At 36.1% G+C, this 24565-nt stretch overlaps 2 protein-coding genes across 5 annotated transcripts in view; one reads left to right on the forward strand and one right to left on the reverse strand.

The window, feature by feature from the left end:
- Hk (potassium voltage-gated channel subfamily A regulatory beta subunit hyperkinetic) overlaps positions 1-24565 on the reverse strand; it is a 190666-nt gene that overhangs the window by 153580 nt on the left and 12521 nt on the right. The gene's annotated exons all lie outside the window — the stretch shown is intronic.
- On the forward strand, positions 16169-21121 carry LOC141480531 (uncharacterized). Of its 2 annotated transcripts, XM_074170604.1 has the most exons (4): positions 16169-17363; positions 17425-17664; positions 20926-21000; positions 21065-21121. In XM_074170604.1, coding segments are annotated over exons 1-4 (924 nt in total). In that variant the 5' UTR covers positions 16169-16756; the 3' UTR covers positions 21067-21121. The 2 variants fall into 2 exon arrangements, 1 of the variants encoding a protein (XP_074026705.1); XR_012464406.1 differs by having other exon boundaries at positions 16190-17363; positions 17425-21000.

Here is a 24565-nt window from a genome sequence, read left to right on the forward strand (position 1 = left end):
AAAATGTTATATAATATATACCTTTTCATTGGTGGGGGAAGCGGCTATAGATTTTTGAATATGTAAAAAAAATACTGTTGCATGGACATACTCGAGCGCGTCAGATATTGATAGCATGAATGTCTTATTTGAACTGTATTTGAATATACTGAAAACTGCTTTCGACCCTCTCATCACTGAAATCGACAAAGCGAATCCTAATGAATTCGATATGGATATTGTATTCCAACAAGATGGAGCACCACAACATTTCTCCAGATAGGTAAAAAACTATTTGGATACTACGTTTCCCGGTTGTTGGATTTGCCGTCGAGGTCCTACAGAATGGCCAGCCCGCTCGTCAGATTTGACACCTTTGGACTTTTTTTACGGGGCTATTTGAAGCAAAAGGTGTACGAAACTGAACCTGCTTCAATATTAGATATACGGCAGATAATAATAAATATTTGTAGAGATATTGACGTACGTTACTGTGTTGAAAATGTTCGGCGTGAAATATCGTATAGGCTGTTCATATGTCAAGAAGTTCAAGGCAACCATTTCGAGCATCTTTTGAATTGACCTCAAGCTTATTACCTCATATTATGTAGTTAAATGTCAATGTATTAGGGCAATTAATACACATTTCGCCATTTTGTAGTAGTTGAAGATATTGACATTATATTCTAGAGTTTTCAGGAGCTTCAAGAAGAAGTGTCACAAGACCCCCCTTTCCATTTATTTTTTTCCCAGATGGCACCCAGTCGTCATCTTGAAAATTTCATCTGTCAATTTCAATTCAAAATAGAGTATTCCTGCATTAATTCCATTATCCCAAATTTCAATTTTTTGAGTTGACCCGGTCAAAAAATGAAAGGGGGGAGTATAAAAAAATGTACTGTAATCTTCCAGCGTCACATGATATAATTTAGAGAATACAATCAATGAAAATCATGAACATTTCAATATCAAATTATACATTCATCAGAAATTGAACCCAAGATTGGAGAAATTCACGAAATTTCATTGAACAAAAAAAATGGACTGAAAAGGAAGTATTTTCAGGAGAGAGATCAATTTTTGGAAAAAAGTAACTTTGTTGAATGATCTGCACATCTTTGTATCAAATCAGCATATGAATGTCTTCACGTACTGTCATCGTGACATGAGTAAATTAAACTCATCCAGTAGATAAAGTCGTAATGTTATGAATCAAATGAGTTCTCCATCTTGTAGTGTTATCCAGAACGGTGCTGATGAGGTGATAGGACAAGTATCTCATTCCGAAACTTCGAAGTGCGCCATTGCAAATGATAGTGTTCCATCTAAGTGAAATTTTATAACGTAACTCTCTGAAATATTATATTGTGTAGCGTTCCTATGAATGATACCTGATTCAATTCCATAACTTATGTTTGGAGTAAAAACTGAATGGAAAAAAGTGATTTTTGTATAACTCAACTTTAGGTACCTTCTATGAATGATCTACACATATCTGTAAACAGTTCATTTCAAACTCAATTTCTTTCTGTTTGTTTTCGGAAATTTCCCAAATTATTTATATAAAGGTGGAGTAGAAAACCAAAGTCCTTTCTCTCCCAAAAGTTTCATAAAAGTATTCGATAGCAGATTTTCGAGAGCAAACATGTTAACCTGATCGTTTGCTTGATGTGGATGATTGTACGTAAGGGTTAAAAGTGAAAAGGAAAAAAATTTAATCGAGCGCGTCAAATGTTTTAAGGGGTTGTTATGTGCAACGAAAAAAAGCTCTCATTCAATAATCTGACGCAAACTCGCGGCCATTATTATAATGTGCATAAAAAATTTGCCATTTTGAAATACTTAACCGCGTCAGATTAAGATATATATGGTTCATCTTCATGTTTTAGACGTGCTGTCTCATAATTCGACGATTATCTAGAGGGATTCGCTTAATCTGATAAAAACATTTTTTTTTGTTTTCAATTCTTCGAACTTGATTAATTGAAAAGCTCAGAAAATAGCATGTAAATAAATAAGTGTATGTTTTTTAAGTAAAATACTTGTATTTATAAGAAAATAATTTTAAAAAAATGCCCAATTTTTTATAATCAATTGATTAATTGATGAAGAAAAGAAAAATTAAACTTCCTATGTTTTTTACCACTTTTATTTGTAACTAACGTTACTGCAATTTCGTCCTATAAGGACATTTTCGAACTTATATAAAAAAAATCTGTTTAAAATCTGTTTTTCCGTTAACCAGCTGTATAACTTTGTATAACTTTGAAAATTTCCTTATATATGTTGTATAAGTTTGAAAATGTCCTTATAGGACGAAACTGCAGTAACGTTAGTTACAAATAAAAATGGTAAAAACATAGAAAGTTTGATATCTGTTTTCTTCATTATGATTTCCTACCACGTAGTAACGGCTACATCCATCAATTAATTGATTAATTAATCATCATCTTCATCTTCATCAAGAACGAGTCTCTGTGATCAGCTCTGATGGCGTCATGGCAACAGAATGGGGAAGCAAACTGTCAATTTGTTGTACATAGAGGGCGCTAAGTGTTTGTCATCCAAAGATACATTGGTTATATGGGAACATTTGTGATTTTTCGTTTTTATTCAGAGAAATGGGTCGTTGTGCTTCTTTCGGGTGCAAAGAAATGGGAGTTTATAAGTTTCCTGAAGATACTGTTATGAGAAGAAAATGGGAAAAATCTTTGAGGATAAGAAAATGGAAAAAATCTTTGAGGATAGTAAAGTTCAAATGTACTGATCATTCTAGGTTACGTGGTGAACATTTCAAAGATTCTGATTTTGAGACTACTTCAAAGACAACTGATAAGTAGCATTCATTCTACTTACTTATATGTGATATTAATTTAATAAAATTTGATAGGATTTTCACTCCAAAGAAAATTTAAAAAAAAATCAGCTGTACCTTCCATATTTCGCTTTACTTCGAATTCTATCAGTCCACGGATGTTGAGATTAGAAATAAGGAATGCTAAACGTGATTTAAAGCTAGCTAGTAGTGAATCATCTGAAATTTTCGAAGATAAAGATAATCAGCTTCCTCTCAATGGTAAGTATCCAATAAATAAATTTATTATACTGACTGCTCAACCACCACTATATTCCATTCGATTTTCAGATATAAATTATCTAGACCTCCAACAAGAAATTGCCTCAGAAGTTACTTTCCACCCCGAGGAAATTAATCCTGATAGGAAAGCCACCTAATCAGCCAGTCCACACAAACACCAACTTTATTCAGATTATGTTCCAATGATGAATTTCTAATGAACAAAAAATCTGTTCTTTATTATACAGGTCTCTCTTGAGGGATATTCTCGACATTAAAATGTCTATCATAAGCCTCAAATCTGAAAAAAAAATTGAACTTTAAAAATTGCATGTTTTTGAGGTTAGAATAATGTTCATTGATTATTAGTGAAAAAAACACAAAATATGTGGTTTTTTTCATTAATATATTTCTTGGGAGCAAATTGGATGCAAAAAACTGTCTTTATAATGAGAGAGTTGTTCAAATATGCAAAATTATGAACCTCTCCAGTAGTTGTCTAAGGCCGCTTGAGGACCTCCCCCCACCATTTGACCTTGTCCTTGAATGACGTCATATGACCTTCAGTTACGTGTCAGATGATATGACCTTGATCATGGGTGTCGACCTTGAGATTTGAGTCTGTTCCTCAATATGTGACCTTGAAGTTTGGTCTTGAAAGATACCTCATGATCTTGCATTATGCACGTTCAATATGACCATGCGGTTCGACCTTGAGATTTATTCTTGCTCAATACGTGACCTCGATGTTTGACCTTGTATGATGTCACATCATAGGTCCTCGAGGCATGGCCCTGGACTTGTGCTTTGACCTTGAGATATAACTGTCATCGATGCATAACCTTGAACCCCTCCCTCTTTTCGAGGATGATTTTCTATATAAGCTTAGTGTATCATATATTCTCACTCAGTTCAGACTACCTAACGTAATTGAATAGTTAGTGAGTATTTGTTGAGTTGTGTTGACGACAGCAGCTAGTATTTACCAATCCAAAAAGTGAACATCATCATCACAAAGGTGAACATAGTTTATATTTCTGAACCGTAATTTCACTATATTTATGAATATGGATAATTTGAAATTTGACATTGAAAAAATCAATTTTGCTATAATTCAACAAAGTGAAGCTTTAGAGCAAAAACCTATAACCGCCCTGGTTATTGATAGAGAATATAAAATAGAAAAAATGTCAATGTATTCCACACGATATGGTAAATCCATTCAAGTAGTTCTATTGGATGAGGAAAGTAATACTCCTTTTAAAGCATGGCTTCCAAAACGTGTCACAGATCAATTCACAGAAGACTTCATTCGTGAAGTGAATTCATCCAAAGCCAAATTCACACTTACTTATATGGGTCAAAGTTCACAGGACTATCCTGGTGCTAAAACCCGATCATTGATGAAATTCAATGTTTTGGATTGAAAGTTTTGAGAGTATAACTACAATATTTTTTTTTGTAAATAGTGAAAATATGGTAGAATAATATAAAATATGTATCAACTTGCTCATTTCATAGACATAGTCGAATTTCACGTGAGTATTTTAATTTTTTCACAATATAATTACCAAACTAATGAATGCAATTGTTGTATTTTCAGAGCTCTCCATCCTATAAATATGTGGATGCAATATTCAGCGCAAGAGTGGCCAGAAGCAGTGGATTTGGATTCTGCCATAAGAAAAATGGCTTGGGAATTGGCTGATCTAAGTTTTGACGCTCTACATTCATCAAATTATGATTTGAGTGTATGTTATGATGCTGAGGAGGTGCGAAAACTTCTGGAGCTTAGTGAGAAGTATGAACTCGGTGTGGCATTGTGTCATAAATATTCGTATGGAAGCAGAAATTTGGACGAGTTCTGTGAGCTGATAATTGAAGCAGACTTAAAACAATTCCTTTACGATATATGCACCTACCTACCGCAGAATATCATAGAGAAATATCAATTGGAACCACGGAGTCCCAACCCACAACTGGAAGAATCCTTACATGATGGTGTTTAGAATATTTTAAATGTGTTGTATATGTGATAATCAAATTATGTTTCAATTTATATCCATCTATATATAATTGTTTGATGAATAAAAGGCAGGAAATAATTATTGAGTGTTTTAATATCGAATATTTCATGGTGAATTACATGTCAATCTTATTACAATCCAGTCTGAACAGAACCATTAAGAGCATTATAAGATAAAACAGCATCGTGGAGAATTAGTGCATATACTTTGGTGTTCGCTGGAAACTTCACCTTGCGTGTTTCGAATTCAATTTTGATGTCGACAGTGGATGACTTCATAGCTTCAGGTTGATGGGGGCAGTCGATGATGAATAGTGGGTTGTTGCGAAAGCTGCCAATATCCATCATCGGTTCACTCATAGCTTTATCATAGTAGCTGCGTTGGAAGTTTTCATATGCATAATAGGCTGATGAGTCTAACTTCTTGTCGAAATCCAGATTCCAACGCTCATATGGGTATACTTCAGAGTTCAGAGATAGTCGAATATTATTAATATTCACATGTATGAATTTCGTTACATCTTTTGATATATTTTCGGAATGGTCGGTGTTTTGAAAGCCGATGATGATGTATCGAGGTCTTTCAAGACTGTTGGTCGTCTTCACGGCCCATATATCTGAGGATGTGTCACGAAGTGTGGGTAATTCATAAAGGTCCCACATACGATAAGCCACCTTCACGTTAGCATTATTACCATTTTTATTGATGCGATTCAATAACTTCAGTTTCTGTCGATCTTCCGGCACAATGTGTCTGATTCTCCATTCTATTTTATTGATTTCCAAATCTGCATCGACTTCCCCAATAAATGAATTTTTGAATGATCGTGCTATAATCAAAATGAGCTCCTGTTTTACATTCAGTATCCCCTTATTGTAATCTTCAGCAAAACCCATGAGATACTTCAAGGGTAATTTACCGCTGAATACATTGCTGACAGAATCCAATATATCTTGTTTATTCACATCAAGACCCCATCCTATCGGTAGTAGCGAATTTGCATGTGTTTGTCCAAATGATATCATCGTTTTCATTGTGGTAGTTATGCCGGGTTTTCGAACAACGGCCACTTGCTCTCCACCCATTTCATAGCGAATTTCGTCGAAGAGGAAGGCGAGGGCGTTATTAGATAGGTAGCACTGCTTCGTGGCATCAGATGGTGTGAACTTCCCCTCGATATATATGTAACTATCTGCAATATCGAGTATAAGATCTTGAAAATTGATTGGAATTCTTATTTCATCTGAATTTTTGTAATATGGTGAACCATACGGCTTATATGTATGCTCATGAAGGCTAATGAGGGAATGGTCGAACAGGGGCTCTTCGAACACCTCCAGTTTATCGCTTGTGGTAATGGTCGCCATGTTATTACTATTTTTTATATCGCACCTTCAAGCCAATAGATTTGAGGAAGTTTAAACTACTAGCGCTCAGCCTATATCTTGATCGTTCGACGGGCATACGTGGAATGAATCGACTTTTAGATTTTTTCTTCTTTAAATGTACATGATTATAGTCTCCACCAAATGCATTACGCTGATTCAACTGCTGCCGCTGCTGCAATCGCTGGATATTGAAGCACAACCCCATTTTTTAGAAACAATTATGGTGAAATCTATAGCTTTATCAATTATTGACATCTGCTCAGCGTTAGGAAATGATAAATAATGAGTTAAAATTTAGTCAACTCCTGCTTTATACTGATTTTTTCACAGATTATCATCGCTCACCATCTTTTTTGCTCAATTGTTTGAATGCTTATCGAGGGTTGTTTTATTATATCAGATTGCATCGATTTGATATCCTTTTCCATATATTCACATTTTTTTACAATTTCCACTAATTTCAGCCCAAGCGTAATGAGATCTTCCCTGACTGATGCGGAATATTTTTCTACTCCATCTAATCTCAAATTGATTTCATCAATATCAGAATCTAATTCTCCTCTGATCTTCGAGATGTAAAAACCAACATATTCCCGATTAACACAATCCGTACTCTCTTTAGGCTCGGCTATATTTTTCAATCGTTTATTTTCCATATCAAAGTTTCCATCGGAAGCCAATTTAAAACCAACTCCAGGTTTTCCTCGCAAAACATTATTTGAAACTGCCTTACTTCTGCGACCAAACTTGTCGATGCTTGCTCCACTCATTTTTGTGATACACTTATGACGGTCGTCGATGTTGTGAATCAACATATGAGAAATGATGATCGTTATAGCCTAATCAATTCCAATTTAACTATTATTTTTTCACCATTGAAATTGATTAGATTACCATTATCATCCAATATGCGTAAAGTGATATTGTCGAGGTACTTACGACCGCCAGGCTGTATTGGCATATAAATAATATTTTGCGGTTCCTTGGTGAGTTTGTAACCGGGCTCTACATCAATATCAAATTCAAAGATGCTATGGATTTCATCACCATTTGAATATGCTCCAGCTGTGACATTACAATCCACACGAATAATTCTCACCTTATTGATATTTACGGGCAATGTTGATTCATGAGTTTCATCGATGCCAAACACATCGGCTTCGAACCCTAAAAGTTCGGCAATAGTGTTTTCATGTTTGAGATGGATGTAATATTTCGACCTCATTTCACATTTCAGAGTGTTGTTGTTTGCGTGTAGGAGAAATACTCCATCGATATTCTCCTCAGCTCCATTCTCCAATTGCATTTCTTTGGATTTGATGAATTTTTGAATCACCTTATTGATTTCATCAATTTCATATGCTCCAGGTGGAATTTTTATAATGATAGGAGGTGAGTTAGCTTCTTTAGAATAGGCGATAACATTATTTTTCACATCCACATTGAATATGGAGTTGTAGGAATAGAAACCGTGTAAGCCCAGACCATAATTAGCGCCACTATCCAATTCGATGGGTGGGTAGAAGTTGGCGCTCAACTCGCTAGAGTGCCCCGACAATGAAAACGTGCGTGACATGACTGATGAATTTTCATTGACTCATGTCTTTTTATTGCTGACAGCAGAAATTGTGGAGTAATCGTCGTTTTTTAGGTGGTCTGTCCAGATGATCCATCCCATTATGTGTGACTACATTCACATCATTCACTTTACAATAACAACAGAAAATTTTTCTTGTAGGTGGTCCATCATTCACATCAGAATTATTGCTGCTACCGCTGGAATTATTCTGATGGTCTTCGCAGTACTGATACTTCAAGACATCAATATCATTTTGTAGATTTTGTGGTAACTTATCCCATACAGATGCAATTTCATGCGATGCACACCCAATCAACACCTCTTTCGGCATATCAGCGAGTTGTTCTTTACTCATTTTTCGTAAAGTGCGTACTCTGGAATATGCGATCAATGAATGACTCATCCTCTTGATACTTTCCCTATCCTGCGCTGGTGTTATCTCCATGTCTTGCTCTGTAGAAATTCCAAACACAAATGACCACACCATACTGTGTTGAATTGTTGTTTACGCTCATAGTTATATGTGATAATATTGATAGGATTTGAACCCCTATAAAAATAGTGAATCAATTCTTTTGGAGGGGGTAAATCACCGAAACTATCAAAATATTTCACTGAAGTGTCACATTTTCTGTATGCTACCCAATGTGTCCCTTGACCATGTCGACTATCCAAATTTACTATGGCAGATTCATATCGGAGTGGTCCCGATTTTGGCAAATCGTCACGCATATATACCCCCCGAAAATATGGAATCATCATTTTCTCAGCATGATAGTTGAGGTCGATGTTGGAGAGAGCTCTTTGAGGTAGCAAATCTATGAGTTTTTTGAAATTTGAGGTTTCAAATAGACCCCTAATCCTTTACGGTAAGGCTTCAAGTAGATACCGCTTCCTCGTTTACCTAGAGCGATTGCCTCCATGTTTTTATTATGTCGATTTGCCTCACTCAATTGCTCCCTACTCGCTTTCGCTGCTTGTACTGCTTTTGTTATGCCAGCTGTAGCACCGGCTAAACTACCTAGCGCCGATAAACCAGCAAAAATTGGAATGAGTGGTAGTATTCCACCAATTTTAGGAATTGGTATGATTCGCGGTGTGCGAATTTTCTTTTTCCCACCCGCAGCCCGCGTATATTTGCGTGCTGCTTTCAGTGCAATTTCAGCTGCTCTTTTAGAATTTTTGACAACAAATTCACTTCCGCCCGCTTTGTGTAGAACATCACGCACTTTCTTAACGATTCCAGAACCAAAAGCTATCACCTTAGAGTCTTTCAATAGTTTTTTTGATTTTTTTTTCTTGGTAGGACCTTTTTTTTTCTGTATCCGTGACTGTTTGGATGGTGACTCGCAACCCATACCAAATCGCCGTTTCCCCTTCATTATATTCGTAATCAGCCAAGCGGCTCCTTTCTCTCCAATAGATGCGTCTTTTGCCTTGAATCGATTCCAAGCACTTTCTGCAAGCTCCTGATCTGCTCTGTGTCTAGCTGAAAGATTGTTAGGATTTTGTGAATATGCAATATCGTGTTTTCGACATTCAGAATCCAGTTGATTGACACCCGGATCACCTCTCGCCAATCTTTTCTGCAATTTGGTGCCAGGGCCGCAATACTGATAGCCAGGTAAGTGTAATTCGAAAGGTAGATTATTGATGAGGGAATTGACCAATCCCCTACCAGCTTTATTTGAATGCCACTCAGGAGATCTACATCGGCTCATAACCCCCATTTAAATAAAGGAATCGATATGGAGACCTGCTTATATAGTCTCCAACTGTCATACAATGCGCATACTGAAGCAGAAGCTCCAATTTTCCATCGATAATTTCGATGAAAAAGTGGGTGGTGGATCGGAAAGCGGTGTGAAACAGCGTCATGGATCCTTACTTCCACTATCCATTCGCGGTCTGATTATCGGACCTTCCAATTGCGGCAAGACAAATGTTATGATTTCTCTACTGACTCACCCTCTAGGATTACGATTTGCAAATGTTTATCTTTATTCAAAGTCCCTTTATCAACCCAAATATGAGTATTTACGTGAAGTATTAGCTCCAATTGAAGGGTTGGGATTTTACACTTTCACCAATAATGCAGCTGAAATAGTAGAGCCTTCAGATGCCAGAACCGATTCAATATTCATTTTCGATGATGTGATGTGTGAGAAACAGGATGTTATACGATCATATTTCAGTATGGGTCGTCATAAAAATGTGGATTGCTTCTATCTAGCCCAAACATATTCACGAGTCCCGAAACAATTGATTCGAGATAATGCAAATTTTATTGTGCTGTTCAAACAAGATGATATGAATCTCAATCATATTTTTTCTGACCACGTGTCACCAGATGTGACATACAAGCAATTTAAAGATATGTGTGCGAGATGTTGGGTGGATAAATATGGATTTTTAGTAATTGATAAGGATCGAGAAGTGCAAGATGGACGTTATCGAAAAGGATTTGATGCTTTCATATATCCTTGACGTTCTTGAAACAATTGAATCATTCGAGTGCTAGATAGTGTGGACGACGCTTCATTGTACACATTCTTGAATTGAATACATTATGGAGGGAAAAAATGATGATGAAATGTGTTTGAAAAGAAAGTTAATTGAAGCAACAGATGCCGTTCGGAAGAAATTCAATTATATCAAGAATAGTCGCTTAGGTGATCAATCAGCACTCGAAAGAATCTATGAGCCAATAATAACACCTTTGAAAGCAATATCTGCCAATACTGGAGGAGCATCTCAAATAAATCAGGTGATGCAGACAACAAAGAGTGCTACACCACTCACCGCCAAAAATATAATTAAAAGTGAGCTAAAAACGAAATTTGAAGAGGCTTTTTCGAAGGATCTTCAAGCTTCTTCATCGACAACTTCAGATTTAGAATCATCTAATGTGCTTGATAATGGTGATGAGGTACAAAAGCACATACAAAAGTTAATATCAGGAAATCCCTCATACGATACCGTCTTTGGAGTACACATGAACACTGAAACGGGAAATTTACAAATGGGTGTAGCTGATGTGGAGTTCATCGATGAGAAAATTGTGTTCAAGAAAAATGGTAAAACTATTGCCACTTATCAGGGTACCCCAAAACTATATAAATTGATATTCATGAAAGTACCATCGGGAAATATCCCCTCTTCCGATATGACCACTTATGGTGATATACTCAAATTAACGAAGGCAGCATATAAATACAATGAAAGAAAACAGGGTCTACTATCAAATAATTGGAAGAAATATCGAGAAATAATCGTACCACTATTATCTAATGGAAACCCACTGCAGAATCCCAGTAGAGAAGGTACCGGTATAATCAAAATACCCACTGAAAAAAAATATATCAGAAATAAGCATATAGATTATGTTTATTGGAATAAACTCGAAGAATTGGTTGATCGCCTTCAATTGCTTTGGAGTTCACGAATGGCTGGACATACCGGGCACGATAATGAAATATTGGCCATAATTGAGGAATTACGTGAAGAAGGATTAGTCTATTGAGCGTAATATAATGAACACAATGTATGAAGCTGACTCAGTTACTCACAGATGATCTAACTATGCATACCACAATTGATAAATTTGGTCGTAGAAGGGGTGGTGTTGGTAAACCACTTGTTGGAAGATCGGGTGTTGGATTCATTCTTACACCACATGGTGATTATGACATTCAGAATAAGCGATTGCAGAATATTGGTGAACCTGTAGACGGTGAAGACTCTGTAACTAAAAGATACGTTGATAATCATATTAAAGAAACCAAGGAATCAACCCTGAACTATTTCGAAGAATTCATTGCGCCAGCGCTACGATACGTCAAAAAAAACATTGATTCAAAAAATACCGAACTGCGAATCATCATTGACAAAAATGCACTCATCACTTCAGCATTAGCTGATCGATTGACTAATATGGAAAAGCGAATTGGTGTTGTAACCGAGTTGGTTGATACTTTTACTGAGCGAGTTATTGAAGTTGAACAGTCAGTTGTTAAACCTGCACGTGAACAGTAGCGAACTGAATTCTCGACTTCATCACTTCGAAGAAGTCATATAGCAGTAATATGAGTGATGCAAAATGGCAGGTTGTGAAGGAAATACATAAGCCGGCGCGTCGAAATTTTCCCCGTCGAAAGACACTAATAAAGGGATTTTATGACTTGTGGCAGATGGATCTGATGGAAATGCAACCATATGCTAAAGAAAATAATGGTTATAGGTACATCCTCATAGTTATCAACTGTTATTCAAAGTATGTATGGTCAAGACCACTGAGAAATAAAACAGCTGATTCAGTTACTGCAGCTATGGCGAGTGTGTTGAAAGATGCGAAGCATGTCCCAAGGAACTTACAATCTGATCACGGTACCGAGTTTTATAATTCAAAATTTTCATCGCTAATGAGAGAGCACCGTATTAATCATTACTCAACATTCAGCACAAAAAAGGCTGCAATTGCGGAAAGAGTCATCAGGACGTTGAAAAGTTGGCTTTATAGGCAATTTTCACTTCAAGGCCATTACAGTTGGTTGAATATTCTTCCTAAAATTACCAGTCAATATAACAACAAAGTTCATCGTACCATTGGTATGAAGCCCGTAGACGTAAAACCATCCACAAAAATGACAGTTTATGCAAGATCAAAGAAGCAGCATGGAAAACGTGAAAAAAAAGAATTCAAAATTGGAGATATGGTGCGAATCAGTAAGTTTAAAAATGCATTCGCCAAAGGTTATACAGCAAATTTCACTACTGAACTTTTTAAAGTTGTGAAAATTAATAGTACAGAGCCTATAACTTATGAGCTAGAAGATGTGAATGGAGATCCGATAAAAGGTTGCTTTTATAAAATGGAATTGAATAAAGCGAGAGATCCCAATACATATTTGGTTGAGCGAGTTTTGAAAAGGAAAGGACGTCGCCTATTTGTGAAGTGGTTGGGATTCTCTGGAGATCATAACTCTTGGATCGATGAAAGTTCATTAGTTTAATTGAAATATTATTGTAGTAAATGGAAAAATAAAGACAATATGATGAAATTGAATTTTTATTATTGAATATTAAAGCAATTTATTTATTCAACATATAATTTCACATGTATTGAATATTGACATTAGCTGTGATGGGTGGCACTGTAACCAATGGAATATATGTCCGAATAGCGTTACCATATATTTCTCGTCTTTTCACCTGATCTTCACTGTTCAAACACCAACAATCCCGGAAGTGAATGTTCTCATCGGGATAGAAATCACCAACATTTTCACATAATATCAATCCACTTCTGCATACGGTACATAAATTGTTCCAACAATCTACTTTATAGTTATCACAACGTAGACAACGTTGAAGTAGTAACTCACAATTTGCTGCACAGTTCACACAAATATTTCTATAAATTCCCATATTGTCACACACGATTCCTATGGAACATTTGCAGCACTGATGGTGGGGGCATACTTCTAGAGTTGAATTATTTGTCGCCTTCGAAACTTTAATTGGACTCGGAACTTGGGTTGGATTTTTCAATACACATCTACGACACAGACCGGTACATGGATTAATATATGCTTCAAGCCAATAACCTTGACAATTACTACACATTATAACTTGATTGACTTTGATTGGATGACCGCGTACTTTCGGTTTTGAATCCCACTCTTTTGGAAAAGGCATATTAGTATTCACTATTGGATGTCGAAATATTCAACTGATGAATTCAAATGTACTCTCATGAACTTCTCTTCCTATTATAAACACATAGAGTGAAAAGAGGAGGGGTGGTGTAGTGGTGGGGTTACCACCTCTACAAGAAAAAAAACATATAAAAATCGACTCGCAACTCTAAACTCCAATTACTATTCACTAGTGCTAGTAGTACCTTTGACGAAACTTATCGAAAAATAAAAAAAAATGAACGCTAAAAAAATCAATGAAGTTTTGATGAGATTGTCTCTCGAAGACGAAAATAATCGGTTTTCTGATGAAGATGATGAACTTCCCCCCAACGACATTATTGATGAAGAGGATGAACTTCCCATCGACGTTATTGAAGAAGAGGATGATATCGTCGAAGGAGGGGATTACATAATCGACATCGTAGATGACATCGACGTAGAAGAAGACGGTGTAGCCATGGTAGATGAGGGTATCGATGTAGAAGAAGACGGTGTAGCCATGGTAGATGAGGGTATCGACGATGACCCGGCGACTGACAATGGGAACATCATTATAGGAAGTCGTTGGTTGAATGTCAGTGATACGGTGGAAAATAATTTAGATTTATATTGTGTAACGGACTCTCATGTTCGTATACGAACCATTGATGATACCATCTACATGTTATGTTGGTGCTGTTTTAGGTTTTATTCCCATCGAAATAATAATGGGGGTGAGTATCAACATATTGATATCCATTACACTATTTCGATGATGGGGATGACGCAAACTTTTTGCGAAGCTTGTGACAGGCCACTGACGAACTTTCGTCGATTGGATGTTTGCATAATTTGTAACCATGTACCCTCACAATGATTTGTTTTAATAAATATTATATATTTTTTATTGTTGTTGTTTTTTTTTGTTTAACACTAAACCTTTTGATGGAAAAAAAACAAATCCTTCTCAAAAAAAAATTATTGACACAAATAGTGGATGAACTGAAGTGTATGGTTAGATATCCAAACTGTTACTAGTTGATTTTGAATATATCTTCCAATGATTCGTTGAATGTATTGGACTTCTCTATTTTTTTTCTATCAGATATGAGTGATACATATGGGTAATTAGCTTTAAAAAAAATATTGGGTTAGGTTGAACACTGCCCCAAACCACGCAGTATTCCGTGTGCACCAACCAGATTATGTGCACTCCGAGAAAACTAACCTAACCCAACCATTTTAATCGTCATCTATAATGATTATGTCAGGATCCGGAGAGTCGGGTATCTCGAGGGGGTCATCGAATTGATTTTGTTCTCCGACTTGATCATCCAAATACGGCTCCATAATGTCGGGGCTGGGTGATTCTTCCCGAACTATCAGAAAAAACTCGTTCATCACCCCAAAGTCGGCATCTGGATCCATTGGGTCATCAAATTGGCCATACTCATCAGCTTCATATTCGAAATAACGTCGTTCCTCATTCAAATCAATGGTGGTATCTGAATACCCATCGAAGTCGTCCGGACACGTTGAAGTGATATCTTGCACTTGGATATCTCCATAGGACGAACTCTCGGGAGAATCGACATGAGGCTCACTTGAGGAATCAGCTTCCTGCACAATTGGAGTTACTCGATTCATGATGAGTGAACAAGTCTATGAGTTATTGAGAATGCAACCTTTTATATATGATTTTCATCCCTCATAATATGAGGGATGAAAATGAAAAACAGATGTGGTCAGCTTCGCTCCGCTTCGCTCCGCTCCGCTTAGAAAATTTTTCGACCCGCCAATTGAATTAATTCGCGATCGCCGTTGAAATTATTCTGCGGATTCGCGAATTTGCGCATATTCGAATTGAATGATGCTGAGGGATGGGGCAAGGTTTTCAGCTTCTTTATTATTAATCAAACTCATTAGTTTTACCATACAAAGTTTATTTCTCCTAGATCTTATTTTGAACTAACCCATATTGCAAATAAATACTAACATAGATTGTACTATTTCTGTGGTTAATTTCTACATGCTAAATATGGCTAGAACATGACTAGATTAAAGGAATAAATACTGCCCCAACCTCGCAGTATTCTGTGTGCAACAACCAAAGTATATGCACTCCTTTCAATTCCTTGTTTATTTTTTATTTAATTTTATCATGAAAAAAATTACAACCTTAAAATTAACATGCAAAAAATATTTTATAAACAACTTAAATATATCTTAAAATTAACATGCACTACATATATACATATATTTACAAATCCATCGGTAAGCCGGCAATCATGTCCTTCCATCGCCGCACCCGAGGCTCGTACTTCTCAATGTAAGCCACTAGCTCGCCTTCAAGTTGATCTTCTTTGCGAAGATCCGCTTCAATGCGAGACAGCTGCTTATCTAATTCCCGCTTCTGAGCCTGAATGCCAGTAGTTGTCTAAGGCCGCTTGAGGACCTCCCCCCACCATTTGACCTTGTCCTTGAATGACGTCATATGACCTTCAGTTACGTGTCAGATGATATGAGCTTGATCATGGGTGTCGACCTTGAGATTTGAGTCTGTTCCTCAATATGTGACCTTGAAGTTTGGCCTTGAAAGATACCTCATGATCTTGCATTATGCAGGTTCAATATGACCATGCGGTTCGACCTTGAGATTTATCCTTGCTCAATACGTGACCTCGATGTTAAACCTTGAAAGATGTCACATCATATGATCTTCACTTTATCCATTATATCTGCAATACATGACTCTGAACTTGTGCTTTACCTTTAAGATCAACCTTGAGCTATGTGTATGCTATATAACTTTAAACATGAAATTTGAACTTGAGAATTCAAGCTATTCCTAATATGTGACCTTGAGGTTCAACCTTGGAGAGCATCTTACGACCTTGATATATATGCATGTCATATAACCTTGAACATGTAGTAGTGGGGGAAAATACTTTTAACGGGAGTGCTATGTGAATGTTTCACTCAGTTCGCATTCTCCTCCTAATCTTGTGGTTCATATAATTTCATACAAAATGTATATGTGCAACGAATGTGGGAAAAATTTCACACGCAGTGACAACCTACGTCGTCATCAGCGCGATTCATGTACGTTGATGAATTATGGAGGACCATCAACTGAGAATGATAGAGAAGCATCAACTCCGAAGAGGATGAGGTTAAACCCCCCAGCACCTCCGGTAATGCAGACATGCCAGTGCTGCAATTTGACAATTTTAAGTGATCAGATGAATGTACATCGTAGAACTTTGCACCATAGAACGAATGCATGTGTGCATTATGGGGAAGGTGTTAAAATTGTAGGCACAGCGTTCAAGTGTAGAATTGTGAGCTATAGGGTGGATAGTCAAAATCACCATATGGATTACAAGACATTCTTCAATGAATTGAAGCAGAAAGTGTTGAAACTACTGGAAGAAGTGTTGGTCATTCATAAAATTGTGAAAGTGAATATGGAGGTGTTTGGGCGCTACAATCTACAAACTAAAGAGTACTGTGATGTTAAAGCATTCAATAGTTCCAATCAAGTTATTGATCAATCGAATGATTTGAATGTGGTATATAACAATTTTGCTGATAGTTTGACTGCCCAAGCGATGGAATTTCAACATCGAGATTCAGGTATGTGATCTATTCTAAACATCATCAATTGAGTGTGTCGAAAAATAATCTCTGTTTTCAGGTTGGACAATTGAGAAAATTTTGTATTTGGAGGTGAATGTTAATAAGTTTAGCCCCCTTGGTGGATCTTCTTACATCAAACTTCCCAAATTCATCGAGTACAAGAAAAGTGTGGTGAATGTTGTGAATCAGGACCATTACTGCTTTGCATGGGCTGTGACTTCAGCTTTATATCCTGCCAGTGCGAGAGTGTGTGAACTTTCGTCATACCCGCACTTTTCAACCGTATTGAATGTAGCAGGTATGGAATTTCCAGTTAAGTTGAAAGATATCCCTAAATTTGAGGTTATGAATAATTGCTCTATCAATGTTTATGGGTTGGAGAACACTTTCAAAAATGGCAAAATCGAATATGAAGTTGTAGGCCCATTACATTATTCAAAATCTAGGCTTAACAGTCACGTGAATCTATTGAATATCACAGACGAATCTGGTAATAGTCATTATTGTTGGATAAAGGATTTATCGAGACTAGTATCATCCCAAATATCTGCACACCACCACAAAAAATATTTTTGTGATGGTTGTTTATTGTACTTTAGTGATGAGCGGGCTTTATTGCGACACCAGTTAAATGATTGTAATCACATATCAACAACAACACCGAACACTAATTTAAGAATTGACAAATTTGGTAAATGTGTACCTGAAAATATTTTGAAATTTGAAAATTTCGAAAAACAATTGAAAGTTCCATTCGTTGTGTATGCTGATTTTGAATCTATTTTGAAACCAGTGCACACAAATGAACCAAATCCTGCACACTCTTTCACAAATAAAACTTATCTTCATGAACCATATGCTTTCTCATATATCATAAAGTGTTCTTTCGATGATTCAATCTCCAAATTTGTATTATACAGAGGTGCTGATGCAGCTAAAGTGTTTGTTTCAAACTTGGAGGCTGACGTAACCAATATTTATCACAAATATTTGAAAAATGTGGTTCCGATGAGTCCTTTGACTGCTGAGGAAGAGCATGACTTCAATATTGCCACCACATGTGGGATATGTGGAAATAAATTTGAAGAGGGTGATATTAAAGTACGTGATCATTGCCATCTAACGGGGAAAAAAAGAAATGGAGCTACTCATTCCATTTGTAATCTCAATTTCAAATTGCCCGAATTCATTCCAATCATTTTCCATAATCTCAGCGGGTATGATTGCCACTTATTCATAAAGGAGTTATGTACCGATAAAAATAAAGTTGATGTCATCGCTCAAACTAAAGAGAAATATGTTTCTTTCACGAAACATCTATTCATGGAAAATACATTGTATCGAAATGGTCAAATAAAAAAAAAATATTTGAAATTGAGATTTGTGGACAGCTTCAAATTTTTGGCTGCATCTCTACAAGAGTTGGGTGATAATTTGGATGAAAAACATTTTGTTGAAACTAAAAAATATTTTCCAGAAAATGATAAATTTCGGCTAATGAGGCAGAAAGGTGTTTTTCCTTATAACTTTATCGATTGTCTGGATAAATTGAATTATTCAAGTATACCATCGAAGTTGGACTTTTATGATAAACTGAATGAGAAGCATATTTCTGATGAGGATTATGATAGAGTGAAACAGGTATGGGGCATGTTCAATTGTCGGGATTTAGGTGAATATTCTGACATTTACTTGAAATCTGATGTTCTGTTGTTGTGTGATATTTTTGAAAATTTCAGAAATATGAGTTTGGGTACATACAAATTGGATCCTGCTCATTATTTCACATCTCCAGGTCTATCTTGGGATGCTATGTTGAAGTTTACAGGGGTCGAGTTAGAATTACTAACTGATATCGATATGGTGCATTTTTTCCAAAATGGTATACGTGGCGGTGTTAGCCAATGTTCGGAAAGGAAGCATATTGCAAATAATCAATTTCTTCCGAATTATAATCCCAACGAACCTTCATCCTTCATAATGTATTTGGATGCAACCAATCTATATGGCCATAGTATGTGTCAATCACTACCTGTTGACGGATTCACTTGGTTGACCGCCGATGAAATAAGTCAGCTAGATATCAATAGCATCCCAGATGATGGCTGTCAAGGATACATTCTTGAAGTAGATGTGCACTATCCTATAGAATTGCACGATTTACATTCAGATTTGCCATTTTTGGTGGAGAGCATTATACCACCTGGTTCAAAGTCTAAAATACCCAAACTCATACCGAATTTGAATGATAAAAAAAAATATATTGTTCACTATAGAAATTTGAAACAGGCGGTTCGTAATGGTTTGATGGTGATGAGAACTCATAGAATTCTCAGATTCAATCAATCACCATGGTTGAAGAAATATATTGATTTGAATACAACCCTAAGAAATAATGCCAAGAATAAGTTTGAGAAGAACTATTTCAAACTAAACGTGAATTCCATATATGGTAAAACAATGGAGAATGTTAATAATAGAAGAGACATTCGCATTGTTACACATTGGGAATCTATAAGAAGAGGTATGGGTGCCAACGCTCTTATAGCTCGTCCCAATTTCAAAACATTATCTATATTTTCGGAAGACTTTGTCGCCATTCATATGGGTAGAGTTAAGGTTTGCTACAATAAACCATTATATCTGGGATTTTGCATATTGGATATGTCGAAAACTGTTATCTACGACTTTTTCTATGACGTCATCAAAAAGCATTACGGATCTCAAGCTTCTCTTCTATATACCGATACGGATTCTTTGATATTGAAAATAATGACTGATAATTTCTATGATTTCATGAGTGAGAACATTGATAAATTTGACACTTCCAACTATGTGATGAATAATAAATTCAATGTGCCAGTAACGAAGTCGATACTTGGAAAGATGAAGGATGAACTCCGAGTGATCCCATCATTAGTTTCCACGGCACAGGTGCCAAAGCTTATCACGTTCAAAGTGTATCAGATGAAATAAAGAAGGCAAAAGGTATCAAAAAATCCGTTATAAGAAATCAAATATCAGTTGATGATTACATAAAGATTGTTGAAACAGGTGGTACAATATTGCGAAAGATGAATATATTTCGAAGTGATTTACATGAAGTATATACATTGATGTGCAATAAAGTTGCTCTATCACATAAGGATGATAAAAGGTTCATAATACCTAATACCACCAAGACATTACCTTGGGGACATAACGACATTGAGTTTTATCAAACATGCCCCAATCAGAATTTCAGAATTTTTTTGGAAGTGTTGAAAGATGAAAGCAATGTCGGCAATGGAAAATTAGATCTACTCATTAAATTATTGGAAGAGCAATTGACTAATTGAATATTAAAAATATATATACCCATTTTTTTTAATGTTCAACAATAATTGGAAAATTCATACCAATTGAATATAGTTAATGAATGTTATCGTTCTCTCCCACTTCACCCCCACCACAACCCCCACACAGTGCACAACTGATGGTGGGGTTGTAGAGAGGGAAGTGGGTGGAGCTTATCCTTTTAAAATGCGAGAGGAGGCCAGAGTAAATCATTCGCTTGCAGTAGTCCTTCGAGTGAACTTACCTCCAGTGCCCAGTCGAGCCAACCTGCTTCCAGTGGAAATTTTTTCGATTCAATGTAAGTTCATAATTTCAATAACTATATATATATATTGTATTGACTTATATTTTATTTTTTTCAGAAGCATGTCTTTCTTACGAGCTGCCCTGATGGATGGAACCATTCGTACTGAAGCCCATTGACTCGGGAGTTCATCCTTCATCTTTCCAAGTATCGACTTCGTTACTGGCACATTGAATTTATTATTCATCACATAGTTGGAAGTGTCAAATTTATCAATGTTCTCACTCATGAAATCATAGAAATTATCAGTCATTATTTTCAATATCAAAGAATCCGTATCGGTATATAGAAGAGAAGCTTGAGATCCGTAATGCTTTTTGATGACGTCATAGAAAAAGTCGTAGATAACAGTTTTCGACATATCCAATATGCAAAATCCCAGATATAATGGTTTATTGTAGCAAACCTTAACTCTACCCATATGAATGGCGACAAAGTCTTCCGAAAATATAGATAATGTTTTGAAATTGGGACGAGCTATAAGAGCGTTGGCACCCATACCTCTTCTTATAGATTCCCAATGTGTAACAATGCGAATGTCTCTTCTATTATTAACATTCTCCATTGTTTTACCATATATGGAATTCACGTTTAGTTTGAAATAGTTCTTCTCAAACTTATTCTTGGCATTATTTCTTAGGGTTGTATTCAAATCAATATATTTCTTCAACCATGGTGATTGATTGAATCTGAGAATTCTATGAGTTCTCATCACCATCAAACCATTACGAACCGCCTGTTTCAAATTTCTATAGTGAACAATATATTTTTTTTTATCATTCAAATTCGGTATGAGTTTGGGTATTTTAGACTTTGAACCAGGTGGTATAATGCTCTCCACCAAAAATGGCAAATCTGAATGTAAATCGTGCAATTCTATAGGATAGTGCACATCTACTTCAAGAATGTATCCTTGACAGCCATCATCTGGGATGCTATTGATATCTAGCTGACTTATTTCATCGGCGGTCAACCAAGTGAATCCGTCAACAGGTAGTGATTGACACATACTATGGCCATATAGATTGGTTGCATCCAAATACATTATGAAGGATGAAGGTTCGTTGGGATTATAATTCGGAAGAAATTGATTATTTGCAATATGCTTCCTTTCCGAACATTGGCTAACACCGCCACGTATACCATTTTGGAAAAAATGCACCATATCGATATCAGTTAGTAATTCTAACTCGACCCCTGTAAACTTCAACATAGCATCCCAAGATAGACCTGGAGATGTGAAATAATGAGCAGGATCCAATTTGTATGTACCCAAACTCATATTTCTGAAATTTTCAAAAATATCACACAACAACAGAACATCAGATTTCAAGTAAATGTCAGAATATTCACCTAAATCCCGACAATTGAACATGCCCCATACCTGTTTCACTCTATCATAATCCTCATCAGAAATATGCTTCTCATTCAGTTTATCATAAAAGTCCAACTTCGATGGTATACTTGAATAATTCAATTTATCCAGACAATCGATAAAGTTATAAGGAAAAACACCTTTCTGCCTCATTAGCCGAAATTTATCATTTTCTGGAAAATATTTTTTAGTTTCAACAAAATGTTTTTCATCCAAATTATCACCCAACTCTTGTAGAGATGCAGCCAAAAATTTGAAGCTGTCCACAAATCTCAATTTCAAATATTTTTTTTTTATTTGACCATTTCGATACAATGTATTTTCCATGAATAGATGTTTCGTGAAAGAAACATATTTCTCTTTAGTTTGAGCGATGACATCAACTTTATTTTTATCGGTACATAACTCCTTTATGAATAAGTGGCAATCATACCCGCTGAGATTATGGAAAATGATTGGAATGAATTCGGGCAATTTGAAATTGAGATTACAAATGGAATGAGTAGCTCCATTTCTTTTTTTCCCCGTTAGATGGCAATGATCACGTACTTTAATATCACCCTCTTCAAATTTATTTCCACATATCCCACATGTGGTGGCAATATTGAAGTCATGCTCTTCCTCAGCAGTCAAAGGACTCATCGGAACCACATTTTTCAAATATTTGTGATAAATATTGGTTACGTCAGCCTCCAAGTTTGAAACAAACACTTTAGCTGCATCAGCACCTCTGTATAATACAAATTTGGAGATTGAATCATCGAAAGAACACTTTATGATATATGAGAAAGCATATGGTTCATGAAGATAAGTTTTATTTGTGAAAGAGTGTGCAGGATTTGGTTCATTTGTGTGCACTGGTTTCAAAATAGATTCAAAATCAGCATACACAACGAATGGAACTTTCAATTGTTTTTCGAAATTTTCAAATTTCAAAATATTTTCAGGTACACATTTACCAAATTTGTCAATTCTTAAATTAGTGTTCGGTGTTGTTGTTGATATGTGATTACAATCATTTAACTGGTGTCGCAATAAAGCCCGCTCATCACTAAAGTACAATAAACAACCATCACAAAAATATTTTTTGTGGTGGTGTGCAGATATTTGGGATGATACTAGTCTCGATAAATCCTTTATCCAACAATAATGACTATTACCAGATTCGTCTGTGATATTCAATAGATTCACGTGACTGTTAAGCCTAGATTTTGAATAATGTAATGGGCCTACAACTTCATATTCGATTTTGCCATTTTTGAAAGTGTTCTCCAACCCATAAACATTGATAGAGCAATTATTCATAACCTCAAATTTAGGGATATCTTTCAACTTAACTGGAAATTCCATACCTGCTACATTCAATACGGTTGAAAAGTGCGGGTATGACGAAAGTTCACACACTCTCGCACTGGCAGGATATAAAGCTGAAGTCACAGCCCATGCAAAGCAGTAATGGTCCTGATTCACAACATTCACCACACTTTTCTTGTACTCGATGAATTTGGGAAGTTTGATGTAAGAAGATCCACCAAGGGGGCTAAACTTATTAACATTCACCTCCAAATACAAAATTTTCTCAATTGTCCAACCTGAAAACAGAGATTATTTTTCGACACACTCAATTGATGATGTTTAGAATAGATCACATACCTGAATCTCGATGTTGAAATTCCATCGCTTGGGCAGTCAAACTATCAGCAAAATTGTTATATACCACATTCAAATCATTCGATTGATCAATAACTTGATTGGAACTATTGAATGCTTTAACATCACAGTACTCTTTAGTTTGTAGATTGTAGCGCCCAAACACCTCCATATTCACTTTCACAATTTTATGAATGACCAACACTTCTTCCAGTAGTTTCAACACTTTCTGCTTCAATTCATTGAAGAATGTCTTGTAATCCATATGGTGATTTTGACTATCCACCCTATAGCTCACAATTCTACACTTGAACGCTGTGCCTACAATTTTAACACCTTCCCCATAATGCACACATGCATTCGTTCTATGGTGCAAAGTTCTACGATGTACATTCATCTGATCACTTAAAATTGTCAAATTGCAGCACTGGCATGTCTGCATTACCGGAGGTGCTGGGGGGTTTAACCTCATCCTCTTCGGAGTTGATGCTTCTCTATCATTCTCAGTTGATGGTCCTCCATAATTCATCAACG

The sequence above is a fragment of the Leptinotarsa decemlineata genome, unplaced genomic scaffold (genome assembly GCF_025532065.1).
Source record: "Leptinotarsa decemlineata unplaced genomic scaffold, Ldec_3_MD MMD2_P_RNA_scaffold_9, whole genome shotgun sequence".
Classification (NCBI taxonomy): Eukaryota; Metazoa; Arthropoda; class Insecta; order Coleoptera; family Chrysomelidae; genus Leptinotarsa; species Leptinotarsa decemlineata.